The 14,322-nt window shown below is 36.0% G+C and overlaps 2 protein-coding genes across 7 annotated transcripts in view; one reads left to right on the top strand and one right to left on the bottom strand.

The window, feature by feature from the left end:
• LOC135588120 (kinesin-like protein KIN-14L) overlaps window positions 1-702 on the bottom strand; it is a 30,088-nt gene extending 29,386 nt beyond the window's left edge. The window contains exon 1 of the mRNA XM_065080082.1: window positions 216-702. Coding sequence (XP_064936154.1) covers window positions 216-413 — 198 coding nt within the window. The 5' untranslated portion in view covers window positions 414-702. The remainder of the gene's footprint in view (window positions 1-215) is intronic.
• Window positions 703-6,743: 6,041 nt separating this feature from the next.
• Window positions 6,744-14,319, top strand: LOC103995218 (peptidyl-prolyl cis-trans isomerase CYP40). 6 transcript variants are annotated; one of them, XM_065080079.1, is made up of 11 exons: window positions 7,108-7,336; window positions 7,453-7,692; window positions 9,010-9,510; window positions 9,834-9,921; window positions 10,019-10,071; window positions 12,495-12,599; window positions 13,455-13,530; window positions 13,612-13,649; window positions 13,719-13,799; window positions 13,909-14,012; window positions 14,083-14,319. In XM_065080079.1, the coding sequence occupies exons 2-10, from the start codon at window positions 7,597-7,599 to the stop codon at window positions 13,921-13,923; spliced, it is 1,053 nt and encodes a 350-aa protein (XP_064936151.1). In that variant the 5' UTR covers window positions 7,108-7,336; window positions 7,453-7,596; the 3' UTR covers window positions 13,924-14,012; window positions 14,083-14,319. The 6 variants fall into 6 exon arrangements, with proteins under 6 accessions (XP_064936153.1, XP_064936152.1, XP_018685162.2 ...); XM_009415755.3 differs by lacking the exons at window positions 7,108-7,336; window positions 7,453-7,692 and adding an exon at window positions 6,751-7,085 and having other exon boundaries at window positions 14,090-14,319; XM_009415754.3 differs by lacking the exons at window positions 7,108-7,336; window positions 7,453-7,692 and adding an exon at window positions 6,751-7,085.
• The last annotated feature ends 3 nt before the right edge of the window (window positions 14,320-14,322 follow it).

Here is a 14,322-nt window from a genome sequence, read left to right as displayed (position 1 = left end):
ATCTGAGTAGACGCACTCACAAAGTCAGCAGTCAGTCTTCCTCTACCGATTTTGTACGTCTACCCAGAAGCCAAAGAATTGTCATCTTTTATAGGTAAACAAAAGCTACACTCGCCAGCTGACCACAGAAAACAAAAAGGAAGAGCACATAAAGCGACCGGAAAAGTCAAAGGAAGAGGGGGGGGTGCGTGCCGAGAGACGCGAGGAGCTCGAACCTTGAGCTGGTTCTTCAACTTCTGAAGCCGAACGGCGATGAGCCTCTTGGGTTGGTCCGCCCGGGGCGCCAGAGACGACTGGGAGACGGAGAGCCGCCGTACCGGGGGGCGGTACCCCCGGTCCTCGCCCCCCTCGTCCGGCTTCCTCGGCTCGAACCCCGGCAGGTCCCACGTCCACCGGTTCTTGGGCTCCCCCATTCCCTCCCCTCCTCTTCTCGATCGAAACCCTAGATCACGCCGAAGCCGAAACAAAGAAAGAATGAAAGATGGAGAGGAGGAAATTGAAGTGGGGTGGGGGCTGTTTGGTGGTGGAGAAGAAATGGCAGAGGGGTGTGGATTGAGGGATTTAAGAGAAGGGGAGAGGAGGAGAAGCAGCGGCCATTGATTTGGGCACGTCGTTGCCTTTTTTCCTTGTTGGTTTCGCCAAAGGCCTCGTTGGTTCAAAAACGCCCACGAGGCGGGTTGGGTCGGCTTGGGGCGGAATCAGCCTCCTCTCTCTCTCTCTCTCTTATATGCTACGAGTTTGATTTGTAGTATGGGTCTTTAATGAGGATGGATTCGTAACGTCCTGCCTTCCTATTTGATGAAGCAATAAGATCTAAGGAACGCAGAGGGAGGAGAGAGAGGATAGCCTAAGGTGAAGAGAATACGGACACACAATTTTGCTATCCTTTTCATTCAAATTAACTGATATCCCTATCAATCCGACGACTAAATACGTGCAGCAGATTGATTTACTTAACATGATATTTGATAAGATCATTTAAGAATAAGTTCGTCGAGTTTTTCTTATTCTTAAAGGTATTATTTAGAATTCAATTTTCCAAAAGAATAAAATTGTGTGGGTATATCTTTCGCCTAAACCGGATAATTCCTTACGAACCTACTAGTCGTACTGACGAATGAGTTATGAGCCCTTATCAACATCAACATTAATTTTTAGTTAAAACTTATAATTTTATTATTTATTAATCTCGAATTAGTCTTTAAGCTGATAAAAAAGATAACATTTTCTAATACTACCTAAATAAGTGCATTAAATCAAACAAATACATGGTGTAATTTCATCAGTGCAACCTCACATGACCAAGAAATCACGAGTCGACAATGTAAGTATTCGGTGAGGCGTGCGTGAAGCCATTAAATCATGAGAAGTATATGAGAAGTATATGTATATATATTGCTTTTGGATAATTAGGAAGACAGGGGACGATTTGGAGTATTGATTATATAAAGTAAACACGAGAAGGGCTTCATTTAGAGAATGGATACTAATCGATGATGTTGAATATTAGTTGGGTAGGAATATTAAATTAAGATGTCTATTATTCTAAATTTTTTAGTTAATTTTATTCCTTGGATTAAAATGTGATTCGCAAAATGATTGAATCGAGCATGGGTGCATGATTTTGGGGTAAGTAGAGAACCCAAAAACAAACATCCTAATTAATCCCAACTATTTATGGCACCAATTTGGTACAATAATACGGTTAAACTAATTCAGAAATTGAAGACTGTATGGCCAACTTCCATTGAGCCTTTATAGAGAGAGATCATCGAGCCTCTTTATAGAGAGGCCCAAGTTATGGTCCATTGTCTTAAGCCTCATTAAAAGATAATTTGATTAGCTAATTATGCCGACTAATTAATCTAAAGTTAATAATATAATCATGTCTTTGAACAATCCAAATGGTAAAAACAACAAAGATAGTCAAATCTCTTTATTGGGTCTGATATTATATATATATATATATATATATATATATATATATATATATATATATATATATATATATATATATATATTTGGGTCTCCAAATGTTAGAAGACTGTAGATTTACTCTGAGAAGTTTGGAGCAGCACATGAACCCACCACACCGAAGAGATCAATCCGTGCAACATCAAGTTCATATCACCATGCATGCAAAGTGGTAATCAAATGCCTCCATAAAAGGTGTTAATTTTTCATGTCAATTTTGTTGGCGATGAATCAAGGGAAGAATGGGGCTATGAACTGCATCAAGGACTGATCTTCTGCTGCAGACAGCCATGGTTGAAGAGGTCTTTGTTTGTTGTGTATAGCTGAGGACCATGATGGCAGTCAGCAGGATTGGAATCTTAATTGTAGGATTGTGCAGATCTGTTTGGTAGATTGCTGGTCCACCTGCAATAATGTATTCGATATGGATTGTGTCCTGTCGAACATTGTCCTTTGCCTTGCCAATGGATTCATGATTTCTGCCACCAGATCAGGCCATGAAGGATGATGTTGTGTATCACTTTATTGCCAGTGTTTTTGGTGGCTGTAAATTTGTGTGTGTGTGTTTTTTTTTTATGGATCCGATGCTATCTTCTTCATCGCATTCATCCCATGTTTGAAACAGAGATGATAGCAGAGTAGCTTTAAAGACATGGGGGGGAGAAGGTTTCCACCTGTCTCTCAGCACAGTTTGACATATCGATACAGTCATGTCAAGAACGATGCACAGACACATAGCTTTTCTTAGTACTCGTGCTTCTTCTCCCTCTTCCTCTCGTAGTCCACTTTGTGGTGGGTACAGTAAATGGCAGCTCGGCCATTGCTAAGGAGTGGCGGAGCAGAGTGGTGGCCGCTCATTCAAGTGTCGGCAAAAAACACTGTTTCTTAACAGTAGCCCTTCAATCAGCTCAGTGGGCATACATCAGTAATATATGGATAAAGATTTTGTCTCAAGAGAGAGAAAGAGAGAGAGAGAGAGAGAGATCCGGGTGAGACAAAGACCCAGAGAATAATCTGGATTGCACATTTGAAATGGGAGAGTAGACAAATCCCTCCATGGCATGGGCAGCTGTTTTCATGAGATTGTTTGGTCTGAGACAGAGCAGTAAGCTGAGCATAATTAAATTGCTGCGCAGAAACCTACTCCCTTAAATTATCACAAAAATGCATTATATGTTTATATCGATTGTTCGTCTAGAAATGTCTCACCGGATGAATTTTTTAAGCTTCTAAGCACTTTAGATGAATCCGAATTAGTTTGTCTTGCATGAGCCGATGTATGTATCTATGAACTGTTTGTATCATTTATTATGCTCGTCTCCTCCTCTCCTCTCACATCTATCGTAATCAAATCATCCAAACAATGTAATGAATCTAAAAGGACAAATACATTATAAATAGTTTCCCAAAACTAGGATGAGCTCAGAGCATCATAATATGGGATTTTTCTGGGTAGATCCTTTTTTTTCCCTTACAGCAAAGATTAAGACAGGGATGTAAACAAAAGATCTTAACATTGTTACGAGATCACAAGATGAAATTTTGTCACTGAGAGAGAGAAGGAAATGACAATGTGACAAAACCAATGGACATGTGAGCAGAGCAATAATAATAATAATTATGTGGTAGGATATAGATCGAGCAACATGGTGTCGCTGAGATGAACATTCAACCAGACCTGAAAGCTCAGCATGTCTTCAATGGCACAAGACACTATCCATATAGCTCTTTTGCAGGTTTCATCACTGGATGGAGGCCACTACTGTAGAACAGCATCAAACTCTGTTCCTTGTCTTTCCTGCAAAAATGCAGCATCGAGTAAAGACTATATATATATATATATATATATATAAACATTTGACTAGTGCTGTTTACTACTAGGCTGAGACCAGTATTCTTTAACATCATATTATGCAATTGTAGATTTCTTTGGTGGGTGTGAGGAAGACAACAAAAGAAGACTGCGGTGGTGGTACAGAGGAAGCCTGTGCCTGGTGATGACTGGTCTTCCTCGACCAGCCCTGGGCTCAAACTTCAAAGCTGATACCCCAGTACTAGCCCCCCAGAATTTGGGTGGGCAAGGGAAGCAACCAACAGGTCCATTTGTTGCCATGTCGAAGCTTTATACCAGAACAAAATTCCTCTGAAAAAAACAGTATATTGATATTTCATCCTTAGATGCTAATCAAGTGCGTATGGTTAAGGGTGATCACAGATCGATTTCAAATATTATTTTTTAAATTAATATATTAAGAATTTATTCTTGGATATTAATCAAGTTCTTATTGATTATGGGTGATTACGGTTTAATTCGAATCGAAACCAAATCAATCTAAAATTTGGACAATGGTTGTTAATATTTTAAACCTAAAAATTGGATGATGTAGTTGTTAATATTTTAAACCTAAAATTTAACAACTCTAGTTTAAATTTCACTAAAATATTTTTTTTATTTTTTATTAATTAAATTGATGAATCGAATGTTATCCATGTTTATGACACATTGTAATAAGTCATTGGGTGGGATGAGGGTGATAAAAAAAGTAAATCTCTTTACGAAGAGGATGATCTTCCGATGGGTGCTTTAAGATTTGCACAGACACATTTCATGCCACCATCGGAATATTCCCATTATTGTTTTGATATCTATGTAAATATATAATTTTGCACTTGTAAAATAGATAACTCTCAATACGGGCATCGAGTAAGGTCCTCTCGTCGTCACTTTAAGATTCATGTAGCCTACGGAACAACGACCATCCCGTTGTGGCCTTAATTATCATACAAGTGTATCGATTTCATCGGATATATCTTGTAAAAGAGTCCATATACTCATAGCTTTGTTACTCAACTCGTGGTTTGACAATTTATTGACAATTAATTATAGCATATTCGTTAAAAATTTAATTCAAGAAGCATCAACCTACCTCTCATGTCTCACGTATATAGATTAGTGAAATACTAGACGTTATAGAAAGAGAGTCAAAATATATCACTAAAAAATTATATTAAAACAAAAAAATAAATTATTAAGAACGTAAATGAGGCATACTGAATAGTTTATGAGATATAGCATGGATAACAATAATTAAAATTGATGATCGATAAGATCTAATACGTCATCAACTATATCTCGTGGAGAGTTTTTGTATTATTACGTTAAAATTCATATAATTTATGATGAATAATTATTTTTACATATGTAAGTATATTGATATTATCTTAACAACCTAACAACCCTCAAGCAAATTCCTCAAACCAATTGAGGGAGATTTTTAGATCAATGTTATAATATTCATATGCACGTATGAATGTTATTCGAGCAACCCAATAAAAAAATATCTCAAGTATCTTTAAATTTTTATAAGTATAAAATATAAAAAATACTTCAAATTTTTTTATGCTTTTATTACTTTAGAGAATTTAAGATAAAAAATTATAATGAATACACATGAGAGCATTTATGTTTAAGTTATGTTAACTTAAACTTATAATTAATATCACGTATTAATTAACTTGATTTTCTCCGTCCTAACAATTTATACGGAATATAGAACGACGAGACATGAAGAAATATAATATACTCATAAAATAATCAAACTATTATTTTGATGGATTATTTTATCAACCAAAAAAAAAAACTTTCATCTCTCTAAAAACAACCCCGACAACACATTCAAACCTCCCGTGACCAAATCCCATGGACATGCTGCCAAGAACTCCTTTTTATCCACCCACCTCTCCAACAATGGATAACATATTTTTATCCACACCCCATTAATTAAATGTCAAGGTTGCACATACGTGCCTTCCAACCCAATGATTTTCCAGTCAAATTTAAAATATATTTCTCCAAAAAAGTTATTGTCTCACCATTCTTTGAAATCCTAAACGATGCTAAAACCCTTTAAAAGCCTATCGGGTAAGACCACTAATTTATTAATATAAACCAATCATAATTAGTGGTATTTAATCCAAGTGCAGGAATAAAATTATTTTTCTTTCTTAAGCCAAGATATTATATATATATATATATATATCTTCAAAATTAATATTTTTCATACATGCTCTAGAAGTTTATTATGCAATAATCAAAAGTCGAGAAATCTATTAATATATATATATATATATATACTTAATTTGAGACCTGTCACTTATAAACCAAACATCAGAGACACTGTCAAAACACATAATAATATTATAAAAATAATTAAATAAATAATAAAATTTATTTTTGAGAAAAATAATTATTTTTTATATAAAAATTAGTTTTTAAATAAATAATAAATTTTTTTAGAGGTTTATTAAAATTGAAAACATAAATCAATCTGAGGGGATAATGTAGGAAAACATAATAATATTATAAAAAATAGTAAAAGGAATAAAAGAGTATTTATTATTTTAGACAGATTTAATTATTAAGTAAAAAAAGATAGTTTATTAGATGAACAATAAAACATAAAAACGAGAAAATTAAAATTTTGGAGGTATATTAAAATTGAAATGCATGAAAAAGGAAAATGCTTGCGTGGATGATTCTAGAACCCAGGAGAAAGAAACAGGTTGCAGTGTCCAGGATCACAACAGTCCCCACAGGGGACCACCATTAATTCGTGCCCCGCACCTCAGTAGAAAATAAAATATAAAATAAATAACATGCTTCATCTTATTAATTAATTATTATTATTATTATTTTATTTTTTTGGGCGAGTCTTTAAAAGGTCGCCCCGCTCGGTATGGGGTCATTAATGACCGGCCTTGGAGTTTAAATCGAATAAAGAAGCGATCTCATGGTCGCATAGTGGTAAGTCGAGTAGAGGGGAGGGGAGGAGTGGTGGAGTGGAGAGGAGAGGAGGGGAGAGAAAGAGGATTAGGGTTTGTTGGTCGTGCGGGTAAGGAGCGAGATGGAGGGAGACGGGGGCGACGAGGCGGCGGAGGGGAAGAGGAACCCGCGGTGCTACATGGACGTCAGCATCGGAGGGGAGATGGAAGGGCGGATCGTGGTGGAGCTCTTCGCCGACGTGGTGCCGAGGACGACGGAGAACTTTAGGGCGCTCTGCACCAGGGAGAAGGGCGTTGGGCCCCACACCGGCGTCCCCCTCCACTTCAAGGTGACGCCGTCTTGTCTCGCTCACACCCTCGCCTTCCGCCCCATCCGCGCCCCCCATTTTGTTTCCATGCGTTCTGGTCCGGTCTTGTTGGTTTGCCCTTTGAGTTCTTGCGAAATCACGAGCTTAAGTGGTCGTTCTTGACGTGGGTTTCTTGGTCCCGGTGTGGGTATTGTTGTCTTTTTGCTTGGACTTGGAGCGGGTTCTACCTTGTCTCCTCGGCTGGCTAATAGAGGAATATTCAGAGACGACGGGTAGAGTTTCTGTTCTTGTTTTCTCCTTCTCTCTCTCTCTCTCTCTCTCTCTCTCTCTCTCTCTCTCTCTCTCTTGTTCTTATGGCGTTTGATATATGGCTGCTTGGTTGAGTCAGGAAGCGACTCTTTGGATGACCAAACTAAATAATTTTCGTTGGCAATGCATCTTTCACCATCCCTCGAGATATGTTGGCATGAAGCAACTAAACAAGAGAAAAAGAAACGTATAGATTCGGCTGTTAGATAGTTCGGGAACTGCTATGTCAAATTCTATAAAATATTGTGATGTTCTTGAACGCGAATCAAGAATATACTTGAGAGCCTTCTTCCATCTGTTGCCAAATCCTATCATTCAGGTTATGCCTTATGTTCTAGTATTGAGAAATTCTTTTCTCATTTTTTTCAATTTTGAAGTATATCTTGGCGAGAGGAGTTGATTTATGTATGCCAGGTGCGAAGACATGATAAAATTTGAGCTGACGTTACGATTAATATCAAATTATTAAAATTTTGTTCGAATACTTACTTAAATGGTTTTTCCATAATTCATGAGTTGAAATGTGCATTTACTTGGAATGTCAATTTGCTATACAACTTCTTATTTCCAAAGGAAAAAAAACAATAATAATGCTTTGAGGAACTTCCTAGTTCTTTTTCAATATAGGATGATGTGTGTTTTTCATGTATACTGAAGACGCCTTTGCTGGATAGGATGACTGGGGTAATGTATGTTTGAACAACTAAGATGGTGGGAGGTGAGACCATTTGGTTGAGAAATTAAGGTGGTCCATATATATTAGCATTGGAGGACAATTGGAAGGCAGGGCACAGTCAAGCTTTAACTATGAACTTTTTAAGTTCTTTGCACTAAAGATAAGGGGCATTAGACCATATAGGTTGTTTTGTGCCAGTTTAGTGAGGCTTTGTTATGATGGGTGTATTTGTGTTCCTTTTGTTGATAGAATTCTCTTGAGTTGTCGCGGGGGATCTACATAATATTCACCGAGCAGCTATTATCTTTTAATCAGAGCCAATCTCCTTGTTTTATTGAAGCAGGATCTAATACAATATTATCAAAATATTGACATTACATAATGATATTTTCACAAGGGATTTATGTGTTGGTTGTGAAGAGGTAATATTTTTAATTTAGCTACACCTTTGACTTCTCCATGAGGGCCTTGATCCTTTTAGTATTGTTCTGACTGGTTTACCACTGTCTGCTTTTGATAAATTGTTTGGTGGAAATTTGTTGAGACGAGGCTAGTTGAGTTATTTTTTTTTAAAAATATAGTCCACTGATTATGATTAGGATTCATTTTCAATTGAGCATCTGCACCACCCTAATCCTTTGCCAAATTTATGTGAATATTATGTTTCAGTTGACCCAGATTGGCATGGGATTCTTGATTGATTTGTTCCTTTGTGTTCTTGTCACTTTTTTCATGAACATTTTTTACATTTGAAAACCAGATATACATTGTTGTTAATAAAATTTGTAACAAGTTGACCTTGTTTAGATTGACATTGGATTCTTGATTGATTTGTTTCTCTATGTTCTTATCATTTCTTTGTGAGCATTTTTGAAAACCAGATGTATATTGTTGTTAATAAAATTTGTTACGATTTTTTGTATTCCTCAGTTCTGCTGAGTCCTTACTATTTTATTTCAGGGCTCATGTTTTCATCGTGTTATAAAAGGTTTCATGATACAAGGGGGAGATATATCTGCAGGTAATGGGACAGGAGGAGAATCCATTTATGGATTAAAATTCGAGGATGAGAACTTTGTACTGAAACATGAAAGAAAAGGAATGCTGTCAATGGCAAATTCTGGCCCGAACACTAATGGCTCTCAGTTTTTTATCACCACTACTCGAACATCTCATCTAGATGGAAAACATGTTGTGTTTGGGAAGGTGCTTAAGGGCATGGGAGTAGTTCGTTCGATTGAGCACACTCCTGTTGGTGATGCTGATTGTCCTACTGTTGATGTTGTAATTTCGGACTGTGGAGAACTTCCTGAGGGGGCTGATGATGGTGTATCAAACTTCTTCAAAGATGGTGACTTGTATCCTGATTGGCCAAATGATCTTGATGACAAACCAACTGAGGTTTCTTGGTGGATGAATGCTGTGGACTCTGCCAAGATATTTGGGAATGATTTCTTCAAGGTGTAACATATTTGATGCTGCACATTGGTCTCTATAATATCTTCTGTTTTGGTGAAATATTTAATTTCTTTTCCACTCCAAATTTAGTTTGTTACCAAATACAGCTTCTCTTTTTCGGATTTTTCTTTGTTTTGATTTTTGTTTTTCTCCTTGTGTTTTGGAAGTTTCATGGTGCTGTACTTGCCTGGATAGCTTAGCATGTTGGTGTTGTGACTCTAGCATATTTTTGTTCACATGATGTGATGTTTTTATTCAGATCCTTTCTGTTTCTTTAATTGCTCTTCTGTCCTGTTTTAAATTTATAAAACTTATACACCATGCAGAAACAAGATTATAAGATGGCTCTAAGAAAATACAGGAAGGCTTTGCGCTACTTGGACATATGCTGGGAAAAAGAAGAGATTGATGAAGGCAAGTAACTCCTTTCATGAACTTTTTTGTGCTATTTAACAAGCACTTGAGATTTCTTAGCTAAACTACTCTTTGCTTTGATTTTTGGATTGTATAGAGAAGAGTTCGTTGTTGCGGAAGACCAAGTCAATTATTTTGACAAACAGTTCTGTAAGCTTTCTTATTTTCATTCACATGCTTAAATTGTAGATTGAGGGAGATAAAATATTGGTGTTTTGTGGCATGAAGCTTTGCCAATATGTTTCTAGCAAAGTTTGATTATGGTGTTGAGCCTGTTAGCACGCCTTTCTATTGAACAGCATTGGCCAGAAACTGGTTATTCATTTCTCTAGATCTTTTGTATGAGATGACATAACATGCTTCACTATTCTTTTTTTTTTTTTTTGGGCATAGGATGTTCATATTTGTGCCGTTTTGCAAACAATTCTTATGTAATACTTTTATTAGTGTTAATTTTTTTATCTATTTATTCTGGTGTGACCTGAATAATTACATGTATTTTTTCAGTAAAGGCTTCATTCCACGATTGCTGAGATCTGAACTAGGTTTCTAGCCTGGGTTGATCTTTCCTTGGATTTGAGTTTGAACCCATGAAGAATTTTGGCATTCAACTCTTGGTCAATCTCTGTCTAGCATCTTGCTTAGAACCCCATAGGACATATTTCCAAATCATCTATTGTAAAACTCTGTATAAAGATGAATATCTTTCATTTGTACTTTTTGGTGAAACATTTTGATTCACTTTCTTTGGCACTTCCTCGCGATGATAGCCTCCATGAATAATTTCCTTTGATATTCTTAATGTGATGTGAATACATGGTAGCACTAATGAGTTTTTTTTATAATAAACTGCTATAGGTACTGGTTGTTTGTCTCAAACAGTGCTTTGATTATCTTTCGTACTTGATTAGTCGATTGTCTCTTCAACCTGATTTGGTCAATGTTATCTGACTATTATTGTCTATCTGTCATATATCTTTTTCATATCTACATTTTCTGGATCTTTTTTGGGAAATGATATCACATTACACATCTAGACGTCAATGCTTGTAGATATGGCTAGCATGCATATGAAAACCTATGTATTAAGAGACATTCATGTAACTGTAAATCATGCAGTCACATTTGCAAACTTATCTATCATCAAATGTCCATGTACTATGTAGTACTATCTATTGATGACAATCTGTAGCACAAAATTAGATTGCTGAAAACATAGAGAAAGACCAGGAATTCTCTGTGTCTTCTATGACAATACTTATATTATCAAATGTTCATTTTGCAATATTTAGTAATGTCTATCTGTAGCAAAGTTAATTGGGTTGCTGAAAGCATAGAAAATACTAATAATTTTTTTTGTGGTTTCAATTACTGGTTGGATTGGTGTGGACCAACCAGTGTTTACTGTTCCTTGATTGGTACTGGACCATATGGGTTGGTGCGGTTGGTATGTTATTTTTTTATTAATTCTTTCTGGTGCTATTGGGTGGTTTATCTGTATTATAATGGTTGAACCAGTATTAAAAACCTTGTCTATGGATATTTTATGTCAACGCTTCTGATTCTTTAAGCACAAAGCATGTCCTTTCATCATCACAGATCCTCCGGTGATCTTATTTTCCATCTGTATTTTCTCATTTGCGTTGCCAGTTGAAAGTGCCACTTGTCTGCCTTTAACTAATGTGACCTTGGACCTATAGATGTAGATATGGTCATCTTAGTTAATAGCCTTTTGTTGACATCTTGTATCCATAGTTAAAGTAGGATCAATAACTTATCCTAGGAAATCTCTCATTTTCACTTATTTTGTTTCCGCTTGTGTGCATGGAAAATCCTTGACAACTAGGAGATTGCTGAGGGTTTTCTTTGGCATTCAGTTGGTTTTGGAAATAACTGTAATAACGGAAATATCATAAATCATGCATATGATATGTTGATTTTTCTGATCTCGTTCTTGCATATTACTTGATGTCGGTTATTTATACCAAACAGTTATAATCTTCCTTGATTTCTTCATGCTGACCTAAGATTATTCATACTCTGATGAGTGTATCTTGTTTCATCTTTGTTATACATAATCCAGCTAGTATTACTACCAGAAAGCGTTCTTTGGTAATTTCCAACCTCTAGTATATGCTTCCATTCTGAATAATATGAATTCTGTGCATTATATTCTGATATAACTTTGGTAGTATGAACATTCTGGACCTTCCGTGGACAAGGTTGAACTAGTTTCATTCTCTTAAAGATCAAATTATGTAAAATTGGTAAAGACTTAGTTCTGGTTGGTGGGAAGGAGTTTCTTACCCTGTTATATTCAACCATTTAGTGTGTGATAGCTTGATAGTTCAAATACTTCTGATAGACTATTCACAGAAGTTTTACCATAACCTATGACCTAGTTGCGGGTCATGAACTCTCTGTGTAAAAATATTCTAAAAGTCAACTTTTGTTTAATTAGATAGAAGACAATGATTGGAGTGAATGAGGTATAGCTGCTTGTTGCTTGCAATTTTATTTCACTGTATGATATTTATTGTTTTGGCTTCATTCTCATTGGCTTTTTCCCTTAGGCTTGCAAGTTGAAGTTAGGAGATTTGAAAGGTGCTCTATTAGATGCTGACTTTGCATTGCGTGAAAGAGAGGGAAATGCAAAGGCGTATTTTCGACAAGGTCAGGTTAGTATGTTCTCTTTGAAGATTTATCTATGTTAATGCAACATTATTCTGAGGATCTTTATGCTAATTTCCAAGGCATACCTTATTACAAAAACTTGGAGACAGCTACATTGCTATAATAGCATGTTTATGACATGATCATTTCTTGGTTTAAAATGTTTCGCTTTAGTATTGAATTTCCATAATTTGAGTAAATTGCTTGGTTGCAGTCTAGCTGACTTGACATAGTAATAACTTTAGTACAAACTGAATCTTTCCATTGCTCTCAATAAACTGTATTTAATAAGAAAATTTCATACAATTTGTTATAATACTGATTTTATACACTTTTATTGATTTTGATAACGCTTTCAATGGTCTGTACTTGATAGGACAGTGTTTACCTGACAGATGTGTGTTTTTCTCTTTAAAACCTTTGTTTCTAAAGTTGAATGTACTGTTGATCTTCAATAACCTACATACAGTAGAATCTGCAACGATATATTTGAATTGGTTGCTTGAGATGTGATCTGGACCTTCGTGTGTAATATGCCTTGATTTTTTTTTTTCGTGTATTTTTATGCAGATTTGCAAAAAAAATATGCCTGTTTGAGATGCTGATGGCATGATGCAGCCAATCTTGTAGTGAATGATCCTTTGCTAGTTTATTGTCTCTGCCTACATATATGATAGTTTATTGTTTCCCACATATGTAATGCGACCAAATGCATGTTTCTTTAAAATTCGAAGTGGTCACGACTGCTAGTTTTTTGCTTCTTTCTTTTGTTTTTTCTTTTGCTATTTGATACTGTCTTTTGATCACATTGTTTATAGAAGCTATAACTATGCAAGCTATTCATTCAAAACTCTTACCAGGCACACATGGCACTCAATGATGTGGATGCTGCAGTTGAAAGCTTCAAGAAAGCATTAGAGTTAGAGCCGAATGATGGTGTGCTTCTTTTATATTAAACATGCATCCCATCTATGTTGTAATTTTAAAGATTTTGATTCGATTTTCTGATATTCTCAGGAGGCATAAAGAAAGAACTTGCAGCTGCAAAGAAGAAGGCAAGTAACCATCAAGTGAAAGTGCTTTCGCCAATCTTGATGTTATCTCAATTGCTAATTTGTCTACAGATAGCTGATAGACGAGACCAGGAGCGCAAGGCTTATTCCAGAATGTTCCAGACCTCTGTCAAATCAGTTGCGACAAATGAGGTTATTCGACAATGATTCTTTGACATGTTTTCACCTTTCATGATAGACTTTTGGAAGTCTTATTCGCATGAGCTGACCCCATATTCCTCTGGCCATGTCGTTATTGCAGGATAAAAATTGCTGAAGAGACTTCAGCTCCGAATTTTTGTGCATGAATTTTCTGGGTACAAGGGTCATGTACATAGAGATTTGATTAGCATAAAAAATCATCAGGTGAATTTTTTTTTCCCATGTGATTTACCTAAATGAAGCAATTCATCCAAGTTGATAATTCACTCTTCAGCCTGTAGGTATGCACAGTCGGGGCTGAGAAGACAAAAGTTTCCGGATCCCGTGAGAAATCATTTTCCTTTTCTTTGAGGTTAGAATTTCAAGTGGACATTTTCATGATGGATAACGAGGGATTTCTCCCTAAACATTTCAAAATAAATTTAGGTTCTGCCGATCAAACATCATTGTCTCTTTTTTAAAATCTCCAGACATTTGAACACGTCTTCAACTTTGCTGCCTTGCTTTTTTCGCT

This window comes from Musa acuminata, chromosome BXJ1-8 (assembly GCF_036884655.1).
Source record: "Musa acuminata AAA Group cultivar baxijiao chromosome BXJ1-8, Cavendish_Baxijiao_AAA, whole genome shotgun sequence".
NCBI lineage: Eukaryota > Viridiplantae > Streptophyta > Magnoliopsida > Zingiberales > Musaceae > Musa > Musa acuminata.
Note: the sequence above shows the minus strand (reverse complement) of the source record. Positions and strands in the feature narration are given on the sequence as shown.

What these genes read in the sequence shown, in the direction of transcription:
- LOC103995218 (XM_009415755.3), top strand. Translation starts at nt 6,879, where the DNA reads ATGGAGGGAGACGGGGGCGACGAGGCGGCGGAGGGGAAGAGGAACCCG. An exon ending in CGTATTTTCGACAAGGTCAG is followed by an intron (nt 12,600 to 13,454) that starts GTTAGTATGTTC and finishes AACTCTTACCAG; the next exon opens with GCACACATGGCACTCAATGA. An exon ending in AGAGTTAGAGCCGAATGATG is followed by an intron (nt 13,531 to 13,611) that starts GTGTGCTTCTTT and finishes TGATATTCTCAG; the next exon opens with GAGGCATAAAGAAAGAACTT.